Source organism: Lutjanus erythropterus, chromosome 13, assembly GCF_056507025.1.
Source record: "Lutjanus erythropterus isolate fLutEry1 chromosome 13, fLutEry1.hap2, whole genome shotgun sequence".
Classification (NCBI taxonomy): Eukaryota; Metazoa; Chordata; class Actinopteri; order Lutjaniformes; family Lutjanidae; genus Lutjanus; species Lutjanus erythropterus.
Genome location: NC_139329.1, coordinates 25,942,628 through 25,967,104, shown reverse-complemented (window position 1 = coordinate 25,967,104; position 24,477 = coordinate 25,942,628). Strand labels below are relative to the sequence as shown.

The window sequence follows — 24,477 nt, the reverse complement described above, 5'->3', positions numbered from 1 at the left end:
CTGAGAGAAGAAAAGGAGCCAAGGACGTTTTTTTTCCCCTCCGCTTGTCATCTAACGAGTGTTGAGCAAAGTTTCCTTATTAAGACTGAGGGTTTGGATGGACGAGTGTTACATTTCACTCTAGACAGCTTAAATCCCAGGAGACACTGCAGATCAGTTCCAGTCGGCAGCACAGTGTGAGACAGACGGTTCCCCATGTTCCACAGCTCGCTCTCCACGCTGTTACAGCAGGAAAGAACAAAAGCGAGAAAAATCATTGCAAACCACTGAGAAAAGACTTTGAAAGAGTGTGCGATGGTGTCAGACAATATCATTTAATGGATATTCCTACTGGTGCTGGTGGTTGGCCAAAATTAGCACCCAAGGTTTGAGTCTCAGCTGAGACCCAATATAGCTCTGCTGTCAGTGCTGACTGAGAAATACTGAGCCTTCCTTACATGATAGCGAAAGGAGCTGCTGTGCCCTCATGAGAGGAATAGACAGCAAATACTGTCACTCAGCAGAGGATGGACACTGAAGGTGACTACAACTGACTCACATACTCCACATACAGTCAAAGCACCACCCACCTGTTACCTCATGGAAATGGGTGAATTACAGAGGTGACAACAATACACACATTCTGTACCCAAGTATAGATACAGATATTTGTGTGTAACAAGGACTCTGGTAAAAGTAGAAGCACTGATTCAACTTCTTTACTCAAATTAAAGTGAAAAAGTACAGACTCTGAAATGTACAAAAGTTTAAAAGTAAAAAGTAGTCCTCTGAAGGAGCTGTTTCTGCACAAAGCTAACCGAACCTCACCTTTCTTCCTCGGTTGAGTCTCCCTCTCTGTTTCATTTTGTTACAGCTTTTTTGTTTTGCTACATCTGTCTTTTTTGTACTCTTACTTGTATTTTTGTTTCGTTGGTCTTTTTAGTTGTGTAACGTAATTATTAGTATTTTTGTCTGTACATTGTTTTTGTGTTTTTATGTCGTTTTCAACTTGTTACATCATTTGTGTCATTTTTGTCTTGTTGCATTTTGCTACGTCGTTTTTTTCAGGTTATGTCTTTTTTGTTTTTACATGTTTTACGTCATATTTTCATCTGGTTAATTCTTGCTGTGTCGTTTATGTGTTGATACGTCTTTTACCTCTTTTTTGTCTTTCATGTTGTTCCATCTTTTTTGTCTTATTGTATCTTATACGCCGTTTTTGTCTTGTTACGTCTTATACTTTGTCTTAATCTTGTTCCATCTTTTACAGCATTTTCTTCTCATCATATCTGCTGTGCATGATATAGACTGATGGATACACCAAGGAATAGCCTTTTCTGTGCCTTATTGTTCTGTTCATTTACACTGAAAGCAGTCTTGATGTTGAGGAGGTGGCAGTGATTTAAAATTAAATAACCACTAATTCTCCTCAAATGCATTAAAACTAAAGTGACAAGTCTGTGTTGAAAATGTGAGGAGTAGAAAGAACAGATATTTGTGTTAAAATGTAGAGAGTTAAAGGAAAAAGTGGCCAGAAAATTAAATATTCAAGTAAAGTACAGATACCTGAAAACTCTGTATAAGTACAGTAATGAAGTATTTGAACTTTGCTACTTTCCACTGCTGGAATTCTGTCTGTTGTTGAATTACATAAAAGCAGAATGTGGAACATTTCCTGAAATATGACACTGAAAATATCACTCTCATGAAATGTGGCAGTTAAAGCCCAGACTATGAGAACCAACTTTTTTTCTCATCTTACATAGAAAGCATGGTTTTCATTTCATCTAATCCAACCCAGCTGGTCTCAGATGACTTCCATAAAATTAATATCTGTCAGATTCGAAATTTGAAATTGTGAAATCAACCATTACATCATTTTAAGAGCAGTATTACTGTAACCTCTTGGGTTTTAACTCAGCACATAGACAATAACCAGCTCTGAGTTATGACTGCACAGAAGTCATCTTGCAGACTGTGTTTACTATTCTCATTAAATCAGAGGCCGTACAGTTGGATACGTTATGGAGCCAGCATGTTGGGAGATCCCTGCTGATGACCTAAAATAGTCATGTGTTCCAGACCTGAGGAAAAGGTTCTCTCAGATCCATCAGCTGCTGTCTCCCAGGTTTATGTTAGAGCGCACCGCTTCTCGGAGCAGGCAGGGGTGGTGGTATGTGAGTATGCATAAACAACGGGTATCCTTTTATAGGGTAATTCTTGTATTTTTAAATCTATTTTCTGTTAGATAAAGAGTAATTTTACCTCTCTTTAAAATGTGTTATCAGGAGTTCCCAAACTTTTCCATATCCAGACCCCCCAAATAGCATAAAGGAACAACAAAAAATCATGGTTTCTGCAGGTTTCAACAAGTTAAATGTATTATTAAGATATTTTAAGGACCAATGGAAACTCTATTAATGCAGTAATAATTACATTAAAAAAAATGATTTATTAAAAAAAAAAAAAAATTAGCATTTCACTCACCTTCTCTCCAGTTTGCTTCAGCCCCCTGGTAGCTCTCACTGGGGATTTAAAAATCATGGTGTTACTACTGGACCAATACCAAAACGTTTTGTACCTTTTAGTTATTTAGACCACAAAATATGTAAAAAATGATGATCAATTCACTGATATCGTCCACAGTGTTTCCTTTCCGGAGCCTTTTCAGAGTGTGCTTACACAAACTTCATTACATTGGCAGCATCCTTTCAACAGAAAGGGCCTCAGAGTCTTGCTGAAGGATGCACTTGGATAAATAGCTGGTTCAGTCAACTTCATATACAAAACAGGTATCATAAACAAAAAGAAAAAGGAAGCTGGATTCCTGCGAGGCTTTGGTGATTAATCCTGTGCCCTCTACCTTCTCTCTGCCATACCATCTTTGGGTCTAGAGTATGTGAAACTTCCTGACAAAATGGACTGAAGCCAAACATTCAAACCATGAACAATACTGGTTTCCACTGTTTTATCAGCCTGGGCAAGCTGAACATTTCTTGGCTTGACATGGTGGCTGAAACACTTCTAAACCCCTTCCTTTGCCTTCACCACTGAACTGTGAATGCCAATCATCTCAAGTGGGTGTAAACATATAAAAAAAATCTCAGTAAATGTTCATAAAAATCTTGAAGAACAGGTGTGCTTGGAAAACAGCCGAAAGGGACAAAGGATGACAACATCCCATACATTCATTCTAGCTGAGGAAGAAAAGCACCGTGACACTGAGATGTTGTCTACAAAATAAAAAAAAAGAGAGAAAGTTTCAGTAGCATTCTTTGGACAAATGGCCCTGCCCAAAACCCAAAAGCCTTTCCTGATGTGCATTTTTTCCAAACCTCACTTCCTCTTCCATCACTTTTCTCAAGAAGTCGAGAAAGCTGGCTGTGGGCAGTTTCCCTCCCTCTATTCTGTGAAAGACCATAATGCCCTCTCAACCTTTTTTTTTTATAATATTAACCTTACAAGAATTTGGTTCCAAACAAATAAATATATCAGCCATGTCAGTTCATGTATGCCCATTTGTTTAGTATAGTAATAGTTACAGTATAACGTTAAAGGCAAACTAAGAAACTGAAAAACACCTAAATTTAAAAGTGTATTATTAACATGCTATAAGTGGCTACATAGCTGTCCAGTGTGACATCTCTCAATTTCACTGAGGCTGTTCTTAGCGCACGCCATGACTCCATTCCTGCACAGTATCACTTCTGAGCATACAGTAACTGGCTTGTTGACCGCACTGGAAAATACATAAACATATGGATTTGAACAGCAAAGCGCATTTGTTGTTGCTCTGCCACGGCTCATTCAGTGTACTGTAGATTAGTGCAGAAACGATGAAAGTGGAGAGTTGACCCAGAGTCGTTTGGTTTTGCCACGGGTTAACATGGCTTCGTCTTTGAGAACTTGAGCGTGGAACAAAGCCTGAACTAAATGGCTGCCAGGCCGTGGGGATTAGGCATGGCACGAGTCAGAGTGACTGCAAAACAAACCTCCCAACACCGCGAATTTAAGACATTTAGGATGCCACTGTTGATGCAAAGGATTATTGTATCAACACCTTCATGAGACTTTTGGAATGAATAAAAAAACTGCCAAATATCTATGGGATTGAGGAGGTCAATGGCATACACCAGTGGTTCCCTACATTTTTCCTCATGGGATCCCTTTTCTACCATAGAGCAAACTGACGACCCCTGATACAGTGACATATTTTATGGATAATTCATATTATATTCAATGCGTAACAGAAACAGTATGTAACAACTGACAAACTGTGCAATTAATCCAAATAATGAAAACATTAGCTGCAGGAAGTTTGTGTATAATTGGATGGAAATTGGATCGGGATGAACTTTGAGCGGGTTATTTCCTGTGAATACTGAAATTTTCATTTTCTTTTTAAAGTTTATTTATTTTTTAATTTATTAATAATCATACATGCTTACTAGGCGTTTACAGATGTGTTCAGATCTTTACTGCGTCCTTATCCTATTAAATAATTATCTAAATTCTAAAAATATATCTTTTTGCAGATAAATGAATGAAATGTTGAGATATAGACCTACTGTATATACATGCATATTTAAAAAATTCTTAAACCCTTAAAATCAAGAAAGCCTTTTACCCCCGTGAAGGTTTGGCGACCTCTAGTGGAATTGAGACCTCCTGATTGGGAACAAGTGACATATGGCACAGTGCAACAAATCGAGCATCAAACGTCGTCCAGACAAGGTGAGGGTTTAGGGTCCATATCTTTGTACATCTGGGTATTGGGAATAGTTAGCCTCCAGGGCTTTCTGCTAGAAAGCTTGGACTTTCACCTAGGGGACCAGGGTTTGTGTCCAATGTGATGCACTTTTGGTCTTGGTTGACTTCTTCTTCTTCTTCTTCTTCTTCTTCTTATTATTATTATTATTATTATTATTATTATTATTACTATTATATACAGTTTGGTTTAGATTACAACCTTTGCCTTCAAAAGAAACATTTTAGGCAAAAAAACAAACAAAAAAAAACTACACACCACAGCTATTAAATTCCCTCCTTTTTTTTCCCCCTTTTTGGATTTAGTATCCATACTTACCTTGGGGAGACTCACAGTTTTGTTGACAAAATATTAAAACTTTTCTTTTTCAGTGGCATCAGTGGTGGAGGCAACAAAGTTTTACAATTGGAAATGTAAGAATCATGTTAGTCTTACAACGAGGATAAATGGCAATTAAAATGTTAAAAACGAAGAACTGTTATTAAATTTTATATAGGTTTTTGTTAATGTCACAGGGAGCTATTGGAGGGGGGCGAACAAACCACATGTGGCTCTGGAGCTGCAGGGTGCTGACCCTCTGGTTTAGGCAACAAGATTGCTTGGTTAGGTTTAGGGAAAAGATCATGGTTTGGGTTAAAAGAGACTATTTTGGCAGAACACTTTCTGACAGAAAGCTCTGAAGGCTAAGGTCTCCCGCGTGTCCATGTGAAGGAAAATGACATTTGACAGGAAGTGTCTTTAATGTCAACCAATGAAAAAAACAAAACAAAAGGGGAGCTTGAAAAATAGAACAGAGGGGTGGTTGAGTGCATTAAAAAAACCCTAACCCAAAAATATTTTTAGTTTTCATTTCAGCCATCATGCTGACCATGGTGCTTCTTCTGCCAAATGGAAATTCTGCAGAAAAAAAGCTATAAATGCAGGACCTTTGAGGAAACTTGATCATGGCTATAACAGAGTGGTTTACCAATTAGTCTGAAATCATGAACAATAAGACCAGGCCACATCTCTGCTTTACATCATTCATCTACTGAGGTTTTGATAGCTGCGCACAAATGCCAGAGTTAACCAGACAAACATCCTCCTGGTTTTTAACACTGAAAGCAGAGTGAGAGGGTGAGTAGTGGATGGGCACTCCCAGTTAAACACATGGCTTCAGTTTCCCTGCTCCACTGTGTGGCCTGGCCTTGCATGAGACCAAAACACTCAAACAACCAAATATGGAGTTCATTAGGACGACTCCGTGTATTGTGTGCCGGGCACCTCTAACCATCCTTTACACATTTTGTCTGCCCCCAGATGCTGCTCAGAGGAGCAGCTTCAGAGTGAAATAAGATTTGTACCACCTGAGGGGAAAAAGGCTCAAGTTCAAGTTCAAATCTGATTTAACAACAAAAAGTCAACATGAGGCTGCACCTAAACAGCTCCACTGAAGACTTTAGCTGTGAAGCAGTGTAACCCAGAGAGCAGAATTCATGTGAACCAAAATATCTAAATGGGAATCACTGCATACTTGAAGGTCTGGTCTGCGAACCAGGAGGGAAAAAAGCACATCCACTATGTCCATATTTGGTCTGACAAACTTAGCCAATCCTTCCACTAGAGCATATTTCTGCAAACATCCACTGACCCCTTTGACTGAACTCTGAAGGATAACACTGACATCTGCTGGAAAGAATGCAGGATGACCTTTTTCCTACAAGACATCTTCTCATGTCAACTGCATGCACTGATATGAAAAAAAAATATCTGGATGTATGCAAATGTTGAATCAGTACTGTTAAATTCAGTGATTACTGATTGTAGCTTTAATTATAAAACATTAAAAAACAAATGTATTAGTCAGGTTCTAAAAGTGTTTAATGAATTCCCTGGTATAGAAACTTTTTAACCATCTATTATGGATAAAGAACATTCTAAATTTCATAAATGACCTATTTCTCCAATAATTTCTTTGAACAGTGGTTCAAATTTGAAGTCAACCCTTGTACTTTTTGTAATATAACTGAATAAAAATTGGAACGTGTTTTTCCTCATGCAATATGTCCAAAAGACTTTGGTCAGATATAAAATGTTAGATATCAATTCAAGGTATAATATGCAAGATTTTCCTTAAAAATACAATGTATAGACTCATAAAAATATAATCCCTTTCAGTCATCATTTATAACTCATTAAGTGTGTGACTGTGTCTGCAGAGACCCTAACCTCTGACTGTATTTACTTATATTCTCATTTTGCTGGGCTCGACACAGTTTTAACAAACCAAAAAAGTCCTGGGAATAAGACTCAACATTTTTCTGGTGGGTTTAAAAACAGCTGGGACAAACTCTACTGATTCTACCTTTAAGGTAAATGACATTTACCACCATTTGTATACTATGTAAGTATTTTTCATCACATGAAATGATTTAAGGGGATATATCTTGTTCAAAGATATATTGTGCTCTAAAGCTATACTCTAAAACACATATTTTTGGCTAAATGAATTCCTCTACACGCCCACAGAGCTACATTTTATTTATGATAATATACTGTGTTTAATAACACAGGAGCATTTTAGGACCTAGTTGAAAGAACTGTTCAGGGAAAACTGTTTTTAATACATTTGACAGTGGTATCAATTCTGTTGAACTTATATATGGTTTGGCAGAGACATATTCCTAATTCTAGGCTGGTTTTTAGGACCTGGCCCTGTTCTATACGAAAAAGGACAAAATAATCTTAATGGTAGTGGTTGTTTGAAACTCTTTATTTTTGGTGAATACAAAAAATACTTTTGTGACCAGATAAATATTATACATACAGCATCAAATCATAAAACTAACGCAGTCTGTTAAAGAAAGCACAACACCTATTCATAACAGAGCTAGTAACTTTTTCTATTTCCGTTAATACTCGCACAAATCAGTTAGACAATATATTTCAGGGTAATTCTTACATTTACTGATAAAAACATATTTTTTTTTAATAGTGGTTAGACAATGAAACAAGGGAGTTAATCAGTCCGACGTTTAAGAGGGACTTGGCATAATGATTTCCAAAATTTCTCAACTTCAAACACAAATTGCCACATGCTCATGGAATGCAGTCTAGTGTTAGTCTTCCGATATGGTCTCTAAATCCTAAGGTATCCACAGATGCCCTTTTATATCAGCATTATAACGTTGTAGGCAAGTGGGCCACCAGCCAAGGCATTGTTTTGTATGGCAAAGGACTAGGTGACAGTTTATTAAGACCCCGACGGGGATTAGACTGGCAAAATGTTCTGATCCAGAGAGGACAAGGCTCAGGCTCCCACCCAGCCTGATCTTCAGCTGCTCGCAGGGCAGACTCCAGTAAGGCACTAGTACACAATGCAGTCCTGACAGACTGAGGAGATGAACTGCGTCAAATTTCCAATATATATTATACATTAATATAGTAAAGCAAAACAAAAAAAAACATTGAATTAGTTTCCTCAATCAGAGCTTGAATCTATTTCCTTCTAGTTTGTTAGGAGAACGTCCTACATTTAATACAATGGAAGTGTTAAATTGCCTTCTTCAGTGCGTTTGTTTATGAGCAACTTCAGTGCATAATGTCTGCTCATTTCATTCAAGAGCGCAAAGCCAAATACCATTGCACACAACCAATCTTATAACCAATAACAGCGCAGAGTCTCATCTTGTTGGAATATTCAGTGTGAAATATTGCTATAGACAGTCTAAAGTGAAAATGCCTTTACCATGACAGGGCAGTGACTGGTGGAGAATAACTATCTGTGTGTTTAAGTGTGTGTACAGTACAGTGGGTACCCGAACAAAATCTGGCCAGTGTTAATGGGGAGAGGAATTAAAACATGAAGAGAAGAGAGAAACAACATGACAAATAATGTAAACATATATTCCTTACACAGCTCTGTGTACGCAAGGGAAGAACTGGTTAACAGGGTTACGTGAAGCGACAGCAGCATGACATATTTGGTCACATACAGTCCAGATTCTCTGAATAACACAGATTACACCTGTCCGCTCTTTAAGAACGACTAGTTTATTTAAAAAATTATAGTGAAGAATAAAAATCTGTATAGAGGGTATGCACTGACCACAACATGCCTCCTCAGTTGGACTGAGTGGCAAAACATCCTGCAACACAGCCGCTTTTAGTGGGGAAAACGAGAGTGAAACAAATTATGCATTAAATTAAATGCTTAAATTAAAGGCGGTTGGACTGAACAGAGATCCTTACAACTCACCAAAGAAACGGTGGTTCACAGACACTGACATGCGGTCAGGAATCAGGGTTCCTAGAACTAAAACAGTAAACTTGATTCTTCGATTGGTACTCGTCCCGTCATGCCTGTATTTATATCTGGAATGCACATGAGACTGCCCGTATCCTTGACAACGGCTCGTCACTTGTCACTGGTCAGCTTGTTATAATGGACAAAAAGGCATTAATCGTGTTGCCGGAACCCCACCAATCTGATCAATACAGCATGTGGCACAACATGGCACACTGGTCAAATTGAAAATGAATAATCATGGCAGTCGACACACATTAATACCTGGTCCAGGAAATTTAAAGTGTCATCCTTTTTGAGTTGCCTTGCAATCATAATATTTCAGTTTTCATGTGGTTCAATATATTCATATGATTTCTAACTTAAGGAAATTATTAAGTAAAGCATTTTCCCTAAATGCAGTTAGGAAACATGTTCCTACAGTACCAAAAATACTAAATGTCATCCTAAACTCAGATAAGATTTAAGATTTACCCCGTCTCTCGAAGTCAGACTGGGGCTCAAAGTGTCTAATGAGGCCCACGGTGCTAAATATTTATTTGATGAGTGAAGTTAGTCAATACAGTTTATAACTTAAGGTATGATTTTACCCAAACATCCAAAATACTTGACCCAAAAAGGCAAATGCAAAACACCTTTCACATGACTGGATTCCAGTTGTTTCTTTGAATCGCAGTGATCCACTTGCTTCTCTTTTATTTAGCTTTCAGCAGTCTGTAAAAATGACGGCTCGGATTTCTTGTTGCATCTATTTGCACCGGCAATCCAACAACAGCTCTTTGCCATTTTTGAGTTGAACACTAACTTAAGATGAGACAGTATGAAATTTTCACATCACGATTACGGTGACTACAGTATCACAGTTCTCATCACAGTATTGTTTAAATGTGCTGAAAATATTTAGAAAGTACTGATACACACACTGAAATCTTTTAAAGTGTTATATTGAAAATCTCAGATGATTTGAAATGGCATCATGTCTTTTGCGATGCCAGTGGTTTCACTGACACAAGTTTTCAAAGCGCATAAACTCTGCTATGTCCATAGTTAAAATTCAAAATAGTAATACTAATCGGCTGAAATTTATTGCGGTTTATCATGAAACTGATTATTGTTTCATTCCCAAAGCTAATGCTGCCACTCAGTCGTCTTTTTGCTACTCAGTGGGTGTGACTGCATACTGTGGTGTCATGTCCATACCCTCTATAGCTAGTGTTGGCCAGTGGTCTTTTTTTCCCCCTCCAATCAGAACCCCTCATTGTTTGGCGCCAAGCTGAACAACATTTAATGAGAATCCTTGGATTCTTAAGATCTGCTAGTTTAACAGCAAACCCCAAGTTCACATTTTTATTAGTAAAATACAAGTGCCTTTCCGCTCTACACTACTCTATTGGTTAGTAGCTTCATTGATATGTATAGACATTATGGTGCATGCAAGCCAGTGGTGAAATGAGCCACCCTCCCCCTCCCTCCCTCCCACCCCTCCATGGACCCTTAGATTTGTTCTGCCAGTTGCAGAGATATCATCATCAGTTCATCTCTATTTGCTCTAAACCTTCAACAATTATAGAACATTCAAAGATTATAGAGGATTTCTGCATTCGTAACATCTTCGATTCATGATTGTAACAGTCAGAAATGCTCATGATGCAGTAACACTCACAAAGCAATGATACGTTTATCATACAACTTGATCATACTGTAACAACCTTCTCCATATTGAACTCTGAATGTCAATGCCATTCAACTGACAAACACATACACACGTCACACACACACACACACACATACACGCACACACATACAAATACACTACAGAATACAGGCACTTGTTTTTCTCACCAAACAGGCCTGTTTCAAGTGCCGTATATTCCTCGGTTATATGAGAGTAAAGCAGCCAATCGTACATCGGCAACAGCTCCCCATGACATGAGGGTGTCATCAGCGCGGCGCACACATCCTCGTCCGCTCAGCCAATCAGCCCTCGTCCTCCCTCAGCTCGCTGGGCAGGAACTTGTACTGCTGCTGTCGGATCTGAGCCAGCTTCTTCCGCGCTTCCTCCAGCTCGCGCTCCTTCCTCAGCATCTCCTCCTGAGCCGCGATGATCTGAGGAGAAACGGGAACAGCTGACAGAAAATGTGGCTTCTGCTTGTCATAATCCCACTCCTGTGGATAGCTTGATATGAAAAACCAATAACCGCACAGAACTCTGCTCACACTGTACAGCACTACCCATTGGAGACGGTACAGGAAACTGTATCCTGTGGTGAAAAGGTATAGCTTTCAATGAACCAAATGGCCTTTACATTTATGGACACGTGAAGCAAACTGGTTTTGATGCATTTTGAAAGAAGTACTTAAAAGAACAAACTGCTACTAAAGATTGTTTTCAGTGCAGAGGCATAAAAATTACAGAGCCAGGGAAGGGGGTAATATTCTGAGAAAAAAACTTTCCAAGACAAAAGTTGTAAAATACAAGAAAATTGATTAAAGCTATTACCTGATCCAAATCAGTATGTTGTTTTCACATATGAGATAGCTGATAACTACAACATAATGGACAGACGCAGGGAAATCACTGGTTATATCTACATCTACACAGAATTCATACTGGATTTATGGCACAGCAAGAAACAATATGACAGATCATCAAATTAATAAATCCTCAAGCATTTTCTTATTGCTAAATTCATTTACAAATCGATTAGGTCCACTGCAGCCATACGACATGGAGAGTGGCAGCATCTGTGTTGTGATGACGTTGATCTGTTCTTGCAAAGTGAAGCAATGTGGTTCTTTAACAAAAAAACACTATTTCCCCATTTTTTTTCCCTTATAAATTTGTGTCATCTCAGAGAACTTCTTGCATATTTTTCATATAATCTCAGAGAATGTTCAACCATAATAGTTTTCAGATAAAAATGAATAATAGTAGTAAGGGTAATTTGTATTAGACTATAATATTTTGATAAAAACTAGCAGCCTGCACACTCCAGATCTTAATTAATATATTGGGTGCACCGTCATAGTTACAGTAGGATCAAAAACACACAGAAGACTGGCACTCACTGATAAATAAAGACTTATTGTGAGCAAAAGAACCTGAAGGTGCCAACCGGAATTAAAGTTTGATCCTCACCTGTTAAACAAATTGTCATTTCTGGTATTTATTATCACGCTCATGATGGCTTTAAGCTGAAACGCATTTGTGTTTTTTGCCCACAAAAAATAAGAAAACAATTTATCAGTGAGTGCCAGTATTTTGTATGCTATAATATTTTGAAAATAGCAGTCTAAAGTGGTTAAAGAAACAATGTCGTCCCCTCAGTGCTCCCCTCAGTGCAACAATTCTCCTCCCTACATGAGACTTTGAGCCTCATTGGACAGATAGAGAAGCTGACAAACTGATGCCCAGCTGGGCTGCACCACTCACTGAGACAGGAACTCAATCCATCAGGATGGGAAGTAAAGCTTCCTGTAGCACCCTAGAGATTTGAAAAAGACACACTTGCTCTTCAATTACTGTCAAATACTTTTTTTTTGCAGAGATGAAAAGGAAGCAAGTTCTCAAGTCTTCACGAGATGCGATGTTTTGCAGCTGTGGGTGTCTGGTAAACCTGGTAAACAGCTTTGAAATGCAGCTGATGGGCTGTTTATCCACAGCAGCTCATCACAATTTCAGAAAAACAACATTTGGCATTTTGGCATATCAGCGAGAGGTGCAAACACTTGATGAAAAGGGCAAACCGCACAATAGGAGTGATTTCTGTTCCAGGTCTCACATAATAAACATTTTTCAGGATTTTGTCTCACCTGAGCGATGCCTCCGACGAATTTGGTCTTCACCACCACGCTATCGTCTTCAGTCTTGTCAAAGGCTGCTTTCTGAGCAGCCTTCACCAGGTTGTCTGAAGCTCGCTTCACTGCGTTGCCAGCAGCCTTCAAACACATCATCTCACAGTTAGCACAATCCATGGGTACACAGTTTGACGCGGCTGAATTAAAAGCGAGTTTCAGTTTTACCTGCAGTCTCCTCATGGCCTCGGAGTCCTGGTCAGCCTTCACTTTGCAGGCCACCAGCAACTGAGCTGTGGATGCTGCAACCTGTTTGGCTGAAGAGATGAGCTTCTCCTCGCTGGCGTGGCCCTGCACTGAAGCGTTCGCTGCCTCGCACAGGTTACTGGTGGCTGCTGCTACCATACGTGCCTAGAACAAGCAACAAAGTCACACATGCTCCTGGGTTGGGTCTTCATTTGGTTTTAATCTGGAGGAGAGAAAGTGCTGCAACTCACGGCTGATATGAGACCCTGAGACCACTGGCCGTCATCCACTGCATTGGCTAGATTGGATCCCACCTGAGGTAGACATCGGGTGAAATCATTACATTTATGTTCTTTGATGCTATTAGAAATGTATACTGTGTTGTTTAGTGTCTGTGTAAGTGTGTTGACTGACCTTGCCTTGTGCTACCAGTTCTCTCTGAGCGGCTGACGCAGATTTAACAAGAGCGCTAGTTGCTGCAGCGATGGACTTTGCTGCTTCTAAGATCTGCTCCTCAAAATCCAGCGTCTCATCTGCCTGCTGAAAGTAAAACCACATGTTAATTGAGACTTACAACTATAAATATATTACTTTTACTGTATCAACCAAGTAGCTAGGATTTCATAAATATTAAGATCATTTGACAATTACTGTATGTGAAAGTTAAAAACATTAACTAACTATTGACTATTCAGCTGTTTGTCTAAATGCTGGTTTAAATCATTTCTACATTGCCATGAATAAATTTCTGGTGGTGAAATCATTTATTTATCATTTATGAATAGGCCTAAAATAATTTGAATTTATATATAGATAGGCCCGTCACAGTAACTACTTATGTTGGACATATATTGTCCTAGAAATAATTGTGATAAACAATATTATTGCCATTTTATAACCATTTTATGCCACTGATATAATGAAAGAATAATAATGCAATAATACAGCACACCCTTTCACAGAGCACTTAACTTTTAATTATTAAGAGTATTCAGACATTGGAGGTGGAATGTGTAAAAACTATTAAAAATATTGGTAATATATGTCTCAGCATAGGTTTTTTTTGTTCATTTGACTTAGGGGCTGTGGGAAAATGCTTAGATACTGCGCCCAAGTGTTATAATGTTAAAGGAAGACTGCTGGCATCATCTTAGCTAAAATATTTGTGACATTCTTATGTAAAAAATACGCAGATGGGCATAAATTATTGAGGTCATGTCCATATATCATACATAAGTTGATAATGTGGCGGATGTATAAATAATAAAATATGAAAAAACTGCAGTTTCAGTTTTCATTTTTAATCTGTAGTACGTCACCCAGAAAAAATACAGACTGTATGACCTCAGAGTCCTCAACTGTAGCTACAGCCTCGAGCACAATGTTCAACTTCATCTTTCACAAAAGAAAAGTGACAACATTATGGTAACTAGATATGACAGATGTCCCATTTTTCATAACCTGAACTAAAAACCATTATGAAGATCACAGTGCACTGGTTCAGAGACAGTTAACAGATCTCTGCCTCAGCAGTCAACAGCATGTGATTGAACTCCATAAACACATAAGGCACACGTGGCTGGAGACAGGGCGGGACACTGTAGGAATATGTTTGATATATAGTTGGACTGAATAACAACCTAATATATCAAACATATCAGACAGAGCCCTGCAGAGAAGGCTTCCAGGTCTACAACGGCTCAGAGAGGATGAGGGAGGGGGCGGGCAGGGCAAGGAGGCATGCTGGGAGCAGGAGAGCCCTCCCTCCTTATGGGGTGGTGGGAGGGACGAAGGAGCAGAGAGGAGAGGGAGTAAAGAAGAGGAAGAAGGAGAATCCAAGATGTTTTAGACACATAAATGAAACCTGTTTGAATCTGGTGTGCTATTTTACAGACTTTTAAGATGGCTTAATGGCAATAAAAATTATATACATGTAGTAGTTTGTTGACTCTGTCTCTGTAAAAATATAACTAAAACATTATAATTATTTTAATAACTCAATATGATGCAATGCAACTGTTTCAGAGTACTCTATGGACTGCAATATTTAGACGGAGACAGCATTTTTTAATATTTAGTATGTGAATATGTGTATATATGAATGGATGCGTGTGAATGGGGATATGTGTATATGTATATGCAGGTATGTATATATTTGCATGTATAGAAATATTAATCTACCTATTGTTCTAAATTGTACTCTTGAAAACAACAAAAACACTTAAGCTCTTTATTCTATATTTGCTTATTTTTGTCTTCTTATTCTATGTTTCTCCTAATAATGTAGCAATAATAATCATTTGTGCACCCTCCCAAAAAATGATAAATAATAAATATTTATATTTTTCTTACTGTTCAGCCTCCTTATAACTTTCAGGATGTGTTATTTTTAAGTGGTGCTGCTGCTGCGTGGCACAAACCTTGCTGTATTTTTATCTACAGGTAAAAAGTTGCATCACATCACATTACATTTCCTTTCTGCATGGATGTATTAAACTCTCACAAATCTGATGCAGCAGAGTGCGACTGTGCACTGCTCTGCACTCAGTTCCTATGCCTTACAGGTTTCCACTGTCATGTAACACAGGTCAGCTAAATAAAACTGTCAGGGCTTTTTGCTCGCACAAAAATTATACAAAAGTGCTGTCAGCGTTTGGAAATGTTGCAGCAATCCATGCTTTGAATTTATATAATGTTGTTATTAGTCATTTCCAATAGGAATCAACACCAAATGAGAGGCTTGTATTGATCCTGCAGAAGCAATCCCTAGTAATAAAGTTCAGTGTTATTCCCCCTTTTTAAATGCTATTCGGTTGCATCGTATTAGATCACTAGAGGGAGACACTAACACCTAAAAGAAGAAAAGCCTTTCAGTCACTAATCCACTTTCATAAACATAAATGCAGTCTGTAGCTGTGGAATTACAGTATGAGACAGAGCTTTATATGGCCTTTATTAAAACAGGGGTAACCTAAATATGCTTCCCTTCATATCACACAGGAAGAGGTGGATGAACTCACAATCACTTTGTGTCCAGGAAGAGGTATAGAAAAGGGGGAAAGCACTACAGGCACAGGAGGAAGAGCACTAGGATCCAACTATCCAGTCTCCAGAGACAGAAAAACAAACAACACAATCATGCAGTAGCACACCACAAACACAACCTTGCATCGCAAACAGGACAACACGGAAGTAATTTCACTTTCACTATCACTACCATCTCCTATGTTTTGTCTATTTTCATTGCGTTTGATGAGGCAAAGTTGTTTTGTTTTTTAGGCAACACGGCAGCGTGGGGGGAGATGAGTAACAGGCCGAAAAAGCCTTCCTCAGTTTAGATTAGAAATGACTGCAATGAAACAAAGGAAATAAGTTCAATAAGACAGAGGCCCTCTCCTTCAGAAGGGGTCACAACAGTTCATCACACATTTGAACTCATTCCAACATAAGCTTGAGGACCCAGCGGTGTAATTGCGTATCCTGGCAACACAGCTCAAAATAATGTCCGAATGTGCCTTTGAAGAAAAAGTTTTCCGAGCATCATACGTTAGCTCAGTGGACCAGCTGTCTGAGTCCACATGGTGTGTGTAACAAAGACTTTTTTCCTCCTTTAATGACGTCGAAATAGCAGCTCAGTCACCGAAAAAGATGACTCCACTTCAAAGTCAGTGTCACCTTTTTCCTACCTTTGGCCCACGTCGTCTCCCTGCTGATTAATGGCTGAAAGCTGTGCGTGGGTTTGTGTGGGTGGGAAAGGTTGAGAGGGGCACTTATACCTTGGGCTTGGCTCTGGGTTTCAGCTGCTCTAGTTTCTTGGCTGCAGCTTCAATGGACGCTGCTGCTCCGAGGAGCTCGGTCTCTGCGATGACAGTAGGGTCCTCGGGGTCCACACACTCTGATCCTGAATGGGAACATCACACACCCAAACGCTGGTTATCACAGGCTTTTCATTAGCACAGACTCACAAAGTAAGCTCCAGTAGATTAATTCTGGTGATACCATTTTGTTTTATGTCACAAAAGGTCAACACTATGATTCAGCCATTATTCATGCACTCATTCACACAAGGAATCAGAGAGATGCTACATCTCAGCTTACTTCTACTTCCACTATAGAGTGCTGCAGGAATGAGTCCTAAAACCTGAAAATTAGTCGACATTTTTGCACAGTTGCCTTGCCACTAAGACAATATGTTTTTTTAAATGGATTTTTTGATGCCTGAAATAAGGGTGCTGCAAAAATACTTGCATTTATGACAACTGTGATACCTTAAAAATGAAATATTGACATCATGTTAATAATACATGTATTATAATATCATGCACATAATGTGTGTATATATGTTGTATGCTGAAAACACACAGCCCTAGACAGAAATTGAGTTCATGTTTATATAAAATACATCAGTAAAAAACCCACTCAAGAATTTTGAAACTTTAATGTGTCTTAAAAAAGGCAGTTTGCAAACAAGTGTCTAAATAACACTATAGACGTTGTCATGGAAATTAAACCTCATCATGCTGAACATTTGTCACTTAGTGGTGCAACCATGGTGAAGTTCATTTTTCACTGTAAATGTTAACTTTTTACTTTTGACACCTGATCCTTCCTAAGTCCCGCCCCCTTTTTGCTCAGATGCTTGAGCAACTTTCTCCTTTTTCTGTAAATTTGGTAACGTTAGGAAAATGCTTGATACCTAGATAAGAGTTTTGCTAATATTAGCAAACTTAAGATGTGAATACTTTTGGAGGTTCCTCAGCAGCATCTCTTAACCATCTCGAAAATTTGGAAAAGGGAAAGGACAAAACCAACCAAGGCACTAAGCCTCCTCAACTGTTACTGAAGTAGAGTGAAAAGGGGCGGGACTTAGGAAGGGTAAATTACATTAATACTTCAAGAATCTTAAAAGTGGTGTTTGTTTGCAAAGATTATTTGTTGAGCAAAATGTGTAAGAACCATAAAATTGTTTGCTACAGAGCTTATTTTCTTTACTTAGTCAAAATCCAATGGAAAAATCCCATTTGACTTTTTGCAGAGTGATGCTAACTTCTGGGTTGGCCTACAAAAATACATCATCCCTGCAACACTCTAAACACTCCAAAGCATTGTTTGCAGTGTGACAGTAATGTCTCAAAGTTAAATAAACTAAAAGTTAGAAGAAATACACATTTGATGGATCATTGTCTTTTTATAGGTTTTTAAGTGCCCATAAAACAGAGCTGTTTGGGAACAGCTTGGTAAAGCAGATGGAACGATGTTTTCATAGATTATGTCGAGCTCTGGGGAAATCTGTTCTGCACCCCCACCCCCGAGCCGGCTAACTCCTCTACCCCCTTCTGACTCTATGAAAGGTGATCTGGAGGAACAAAACACACCATATCCCACTTACCTCCATCTGAGGCGGCAGGGAAAGAGAGCGGGGAGAAAGAGGGAGAGAGCACATGGGACATTAGAGAGGTGAAGTGGATAGCCCCGCTGGGTCTCAGGCTATACACTGAAATCTAATTCTCATCCAAACACAATCTATTACTCCTGTCAGATGCAGCAGTGTGGCTTCTAGAGGAAACACTCGGGTACGTTTGTGTCATAACCATCCTGGAGAGCTTAATTTGGCACAATTTGCAGAGCAATCACACTATGGCACCATTTCAATATTCTAAAGTGATTTTCATGACCTGTCTTTATTGCGGACGCAGACAGGTTTGGTGGCTTGACTCAATAACACTATAATATTATTCATTCAAGAGGATTAGGACTCCTTTGACTAATCTCTAACACAATCCTGTCATGGTTTTTTACATTTTATCAAATTGAGTTGGCTCCTGATGGGAATCCCGTTGCTTCAGACTGGCTGTGTTCTGCAACTTCAGCTCCCCCAGTTTTACACTACAGTGGCTATAATGTCTCACAGTCATTTTAAAATTAAAATCTGCTGCCAACTCTTTTTGGAAAGCACACAAGCTTATAAAATAACATTATATGACTTCATAAGGTGCCATAAACGCTTTAAATACTAAATATACACACTTTCATGTATGTTAAACGGTCCATATAATCCGGACATCAGTCAGAACAGGGTCAGCGGTAACGAAAGGTTGTCAAGCCTAACTTTTGTTTGCATGTGTTGTGCAAGAGTGTTTGACAGACATAGCATTGTGTATCGGCAGTGTGTGTGGCCTCACCCTTCATGGCCTCAGCTGTCTGGACGAGCTCTGTCACACACGCCGCCACATGCTTCGAGTGCACAGCCAGCTGCTGCTTCTGCTCAGGAGTGGGCTTCTGCAGCACCTGAGAATACAAGAGACCAAGAAGTGCACACACACACACACACACACACACACACACACACACACACACACACACACACACACACACACACACACACACACACACACACACACACACACACACACACACACAAGTAAGGAGAAAGAGAATGCAAAGAATATTTAAGCAGGTTTAAGGGCCAATATGAACGTGACTGAGGTGCAGGACTAGAACAGTCCACTCAGCAGAGTGCAGATCTCTGCCAGGCAATAGGCAACTGCAACTGGCAAGTGCCAAATGCAACCAGTAGTGATTTGCAATGTTTTGTAAAAGTTTTGTGTAGTAGTATTGTACAATGTTCCAGTAAATTTTGGTATCTAGATGTATGCAAGGTTTTGGTACAGTGTTTTGTACAGTATAGTCTCAGTTTCCTTTAAGATGCTTAGAACAGTATCGTGGTATTGTAACTGAGTGACCTGGATTCACCGTTTGTATCATAAAGTCCAAACTTCTCAATTCAAACACTGCCATATATTTGAAAAATTGTATTATTTATTTATAATATTTAAGGCAACCAGGTCGTTATTCACAATATAATAGATATAGAAATCCACATATTTGGAGCAAAGCACAAAAACTGAAATTATAAACAATTTATTTTTTGCCTATTCATATGTTGGAGCCTGCATATTCCAGTGGAAGTTGTGGCTATTCAGAAGGTTACTATTTTGGTATAGAGCTGATTAAATCACCTCCACTAATTGAGTTTAATTTCAACAAGTAACTACTATCATGTTTAAGCTGTTAGGTTTATAACAAACCAATTTCATGAAAATTAGTTGAGTGAGTTACAGTGACGTGACGTCTGCATTTGACATTGGTTTATTATTGGACCTTGAATGTCCCGATACTGCAATTGTGCAGACACAAAGTGAAGATGGCATCAATTTATTCATCTCTGCAATCTGCTGATGCTCTGGTTTAAGATGAAACAAAAGTGGTCTGCAGATTTTAGTTTCTGAATCCTCAGCAAAGGCCAAAATGTGGCCTGCAACAGACTGACGTCATTGGTCACTCACACAAGCACTCAAAGGACCTGTCACATGGCTCAGTAACACCAATAATTGATTTAGGGAAACTAATAATAATTGACTTTATGGAAAAATCTGTTAGTTTTGTTGTATTTTCCCCATTTGATTCTTTTGTTACTTGTGTAGCTATTTGATCTGAGAAGTAGTAACAGCAGATTCTTTAAACCAGATCACTAATTATAAAGTGAGTTACTTTTAGTGGACAAACATCCTGCTGGAATCATTATGATGTGCCTGTAACTAATTGTGCAAGTGAGATAATTAATTAAGCAACTTAATTAGTAGTTGTTTCATGTCAACACACTTGTCTTCACATAACACATGGGGAGTGTTATTATGAACGAAAGAATTTAATGAAAATAAGTTTTGCTGATTAATATGCAGATTTATGCACCAAGGTGCTCAGAAATTAAATACAGTCTTCTGCAGAGATACACTCTGGTGTCAGATATAATGAACTTTTAAGATGAGTGTGGTTACAGATGGATACAGCAGATTGTGGCAATAAAGCAAATTTCATGTCCTCAGTTTTGTTGCTTACTGGTGAAGGCTAGCATTATTACATATTTTTATTCAGGGTTTAGCAAACATTCAAACATGAGTAAATAGCGCATTTGTTGGGGACTGTTTTCAGCAGTGGATTAATACACATTTGGCACACTTGTGGGGTATTTACAGCAGCAGGGCAGTGTACAGTATATGGGACTGGTCCAAAATAAATTACAGGACCCAAGTCATTCAGTAAAACAGTGCAGCTCATTTTATTTATTTGTTTTTAATAGTTTCTGGGCAAGAAGAATAAGCTACACCAGGCTTTGGCTGAATATATAATAGTTGTTAGCAGGCTCAATTTATTGTTGGTGATAGTATTTTTGTGGGATTTGTTGACAGTAAGAAAAACATAAATTATCACCATCCTCATTCTTTTAGTTAAGGCGATGCTACAGTAAACGCAAGCATGACTGGCAGGAAGCCAAGAACGCTTTTTCAAGCATCAGAGGATTTAATCCTGCAGATAAGACCTCACTTGGTTATAGTAAATACCAGGATCCTCTCTTCCACACTGTTCGTACACACACAAACACGCACACACACACACACACACAAATGCAAGTCACTTCCATGCTTTATTTATGAGACATGTGACTGTCTCTAACCTGCAGCACTTGCTCGAGAAGGTTGATGTATCCGGTGGTGCACTCAGAGCTGTACTGCAGGGCCTTGCTCCTCAATTCCTCGCTCACTTCAGGGTGGAAAGCCGCTTGCTGGAAAAGGACACAGAAATCATTCGCACTGGCACGTTAAGATTTAACACAGGTCCTGATATAAAAGTCAAAATGTGCTCTGTGAGGTCTGGAGCAGCCTTTATACAATTTTAAATGTGGATAAGTACATCATCTGGTGACAATCACAAATCAAATTCATAGCTAATAAATTCACAAATAATTCTTCACAAATTTGTTTGCCATGTTTTGATTTTTATAGCCACAGCCTGCAGGCTCCTTCTGTTTTCGTCTTATTACAAGTGCTCTACAGTCACTGAAGGACATCCTGACTGATTCTCCGCAGCACGACTTTGAGAAGTGACTGAGTCACGACCAGCGGGAGCAGCCATAAAGTAGACTAGACTCTAATGTCCTATCTACGCTCAGCAGGCTGCGCTCACATGTTCCCTGGCAGCTTGGTGATGTCTGTGTGAGGCCTGTTCTGGCAGGGCCGTATGTGGATTAGCACCTTGCAGGTAGTCAGCATATCTGAGATGGCTTTGCGGCTCAGGTTGGCAGTGGCGATCACGTCCTCCTGCTGAGCAGAGTTGCCGGCAGCCACTGCCTTGGCTGTTGCTACGGTGATGCCCTTTGTCATGCGGATGAACTCCTCAGGAGTGGTCGACTTGTCTGGGACGTCCTTGGACTGGAACACCTGACATAACGAAGAGCCACAGACAGATAGTTGGTTATCGGTGTGGCATCAGATGTATTAAAGGGATAGTTTGGATTTAAGTCAGCGTTATCAATAAATAAAATGATAAACGTAGACTCTTCTCCTACGCCTACAAATTATCTAAACTATCCCTGTGCTATATATGGAGACATTCTCAGAGAAGAAGTCCACATGGGCTCTATATAGCAGCAAAAAGTGTAAACAAGTGAGACAGACGGTATATTTTGATCTGAGTAGCAGTAAAACTATGATTTAGGTAGACTGTGTTGGATTTGGCTTTGGTTGCAGCTCTTGGGAAAGCCTCCTCTGGGCTGGGGGGTCCTCCGATAAGGATTAGCAGCAAATTACAAAAAAAACAAGCTCTTGAAATCTTCTTCCTTTCTCACTCTGCCGGCACCTGCTACCCAGACTCTGATAAGGGCTGTGAGAGAAACCTGCAGGGGCTGAGAGGGAAGGAGGAAGAAAAAGAGCTGGACAGATAATAAAAGAAAAAGAACAAAAAAACTCCCCCTGTTTTTGTTCAGAATAATAGACACAGATATCCCTGACCCTGTTTGAGCCAAGTCTGCAGAGAGAGAGCGGCTGCGTCTCATCAGATGACTCCCGGAAGACTATAAAGAAACGGTTGGGGCCTGTGAGGAAGCTCTTACTGTCAGCTCCTGCTTGATGCACTCAATGGTGGCCTCCAGTGCCCTCGTCCCGCGAGTCGCTTCATCCTCCACTGCCTTCACCGTCTTTAGAAGAGACGTCACGTTGGTCACCATGACCTGTCAAATAAAAGGGAGTAATGATGAGGCTCACAGTCAGGCCAGGAGGTGGAGCTCTTTCTCCTCAGCTGCAAAACATTAAAAAATTATTTTTCTTTCTCCTTCACTGATTCCATTACAGTGAATAATGGTTACATGTGTTGAAGGAGCTTATCTAATGAACATTAAAGACATCAGAAGACTGAGGGATGTATTTCAAATTAAAAGAGGGTGATTTACTGCTGGTAATATAGTTTATTCAATGACACCTAGGGTGGAAAAAAAAATCACATTTAATACATGGTGACAAGGTCTGCTCTGTCTGTGCTGCATTCAGCAGACTGTACATTATTAGGTTAGGAATTTGAGCAACATGATCGCCAGGAGTTTGAGAGGGTCCCACTTGGAGGTCACCATATGTTGGACGAACAGAAACAATCTGTCAACATAACCAAGTACATGGGTGGCCCTAATTCCATTTAGATGAGAAAACATGAGAAAACCCCACGCAACAGTTAGAGTTACATGCTGAGCTTGGGGTGACAGTTGTGAAAAAAAAATGAATAAATAATATAAGGAAGTTTATCTTTGGTTCAGAGGTGTCTGAGGCTCTGCCACTCACAAAATACTTTGATCTGTTTCTCTGTTGCAGTGACTGCAGCTGAACCAAGGTTGGATGCAGAGGGTCTGATCTCTAGTTTTTATTCTCCAGCAGTTGGCAGGTGTGACAGCGGGCATGACGATCAACAGTGAAATGGCAACTCTTGCCTGTCTTGTGCATGTTTTCTGTAGATTCTCACAGCCCTTGGCGGCACCTGGAAGCTGCTCAACATCGTTTCTCTGATGTAGTCTTCATAAGAAAAAACTTTGCATGAAACTAAAAATGCATAATAAATAAAATTAAATTAAATCAATAATAAATAAATAATACTTGATATGTACTTTATATTATACTATTGTTTTTTTCTGAGATATTGCCCATTTGTATTTCAAATACCTGTTGGCATCCACTGGGTAACCCAGCAAAAAGTTGTGAAATGAGAAGAAAACATATAAATTCATGGGTAAAAATTAACCAAATGCAGGTAGCCAGTGGGTGAGAACAAAAATAAGTTTTTTCTGGAAAAATCAGCAGCCATATTTTATTTTATTTTTTATTGTGAAAGCCTACAACACAACCTTTAACCCCTAAATTCACATCTGGCCAAATAATGGGACGTCACTGATCTGACCTGATCAAGGCTGATTACTAGCTACAACATCTGAATGAATGATGTAAAGGAAAAAATCCAAGTCAGACGTTTGGGAGGACTTTGTCACCTTCAGAGACTGTGTGAATAATCCTGTTGGTGGCTTTGC

General features: G+C 39.2%; 1 protein-coding gene across 2 annotated transcripts in view; it reads right to left on the bottom strand.

The window, feature by feature from the left end:
* Nucleotides 1-9,481: 9,481 nt before the first annotated feature.
* The window catches only part of tln2b (talin 2b), a 114,913-nt gene continuing 99,917 nt past the window's right edge, over nucleotides 9,482-24,477 (bottom strand). For both annotated transcript variants that reach the window (XM_084733442.1, XM_084733443.1), the window contains exons 48-57: nucleotides 23,023-23,139; nucleotides 22,166-22,351; nucleotides 21,589-21,696; nucleotides 19,256-19,361; nucleotides 16,850-16,974; nucleotides 13,488-13,613; nucleotides 13,325-13,387; nucleotides 13,056-13,238; nucleotides 12,846-12,971; nucleotides 9,482-11,138 (exon numbers count right to left, since the gene is read on the bottom strand). In XM_084733442.1, the coding sequence (XP_084589568.1) occupies nucleotides 11,010-11,138; nucleotides 12,846-12,971; nucleotides 13,056-13,238; nucleotides 13,325-13,387; nucleotides 13,488-13,613; nucleotides 16,850-16,974; nucleotides 19,256-19,361; nucleotides 21,589-21,696; nucleotides 22,166-22,351; nucleotides 23,023-23,139 (1,269 nt within the window). In that variant the 3' untranslated portion in view covers nucleotides 9,482-11,009. The remainder of the gene's footprint in view (nucleotides 11,139-12,845; nucleotides 12,972-13,055; nucleotides 13,239-13,324; nucleotides 13,388-13,487; nucleotides 13,614-16,849; nucleotides 16,975-19,255; nucleotides 19,362-21,588; nucleotides 21,697-22,165; nucleotides 22,352-23,022; nucleotides 23,140-24,477) is intronic.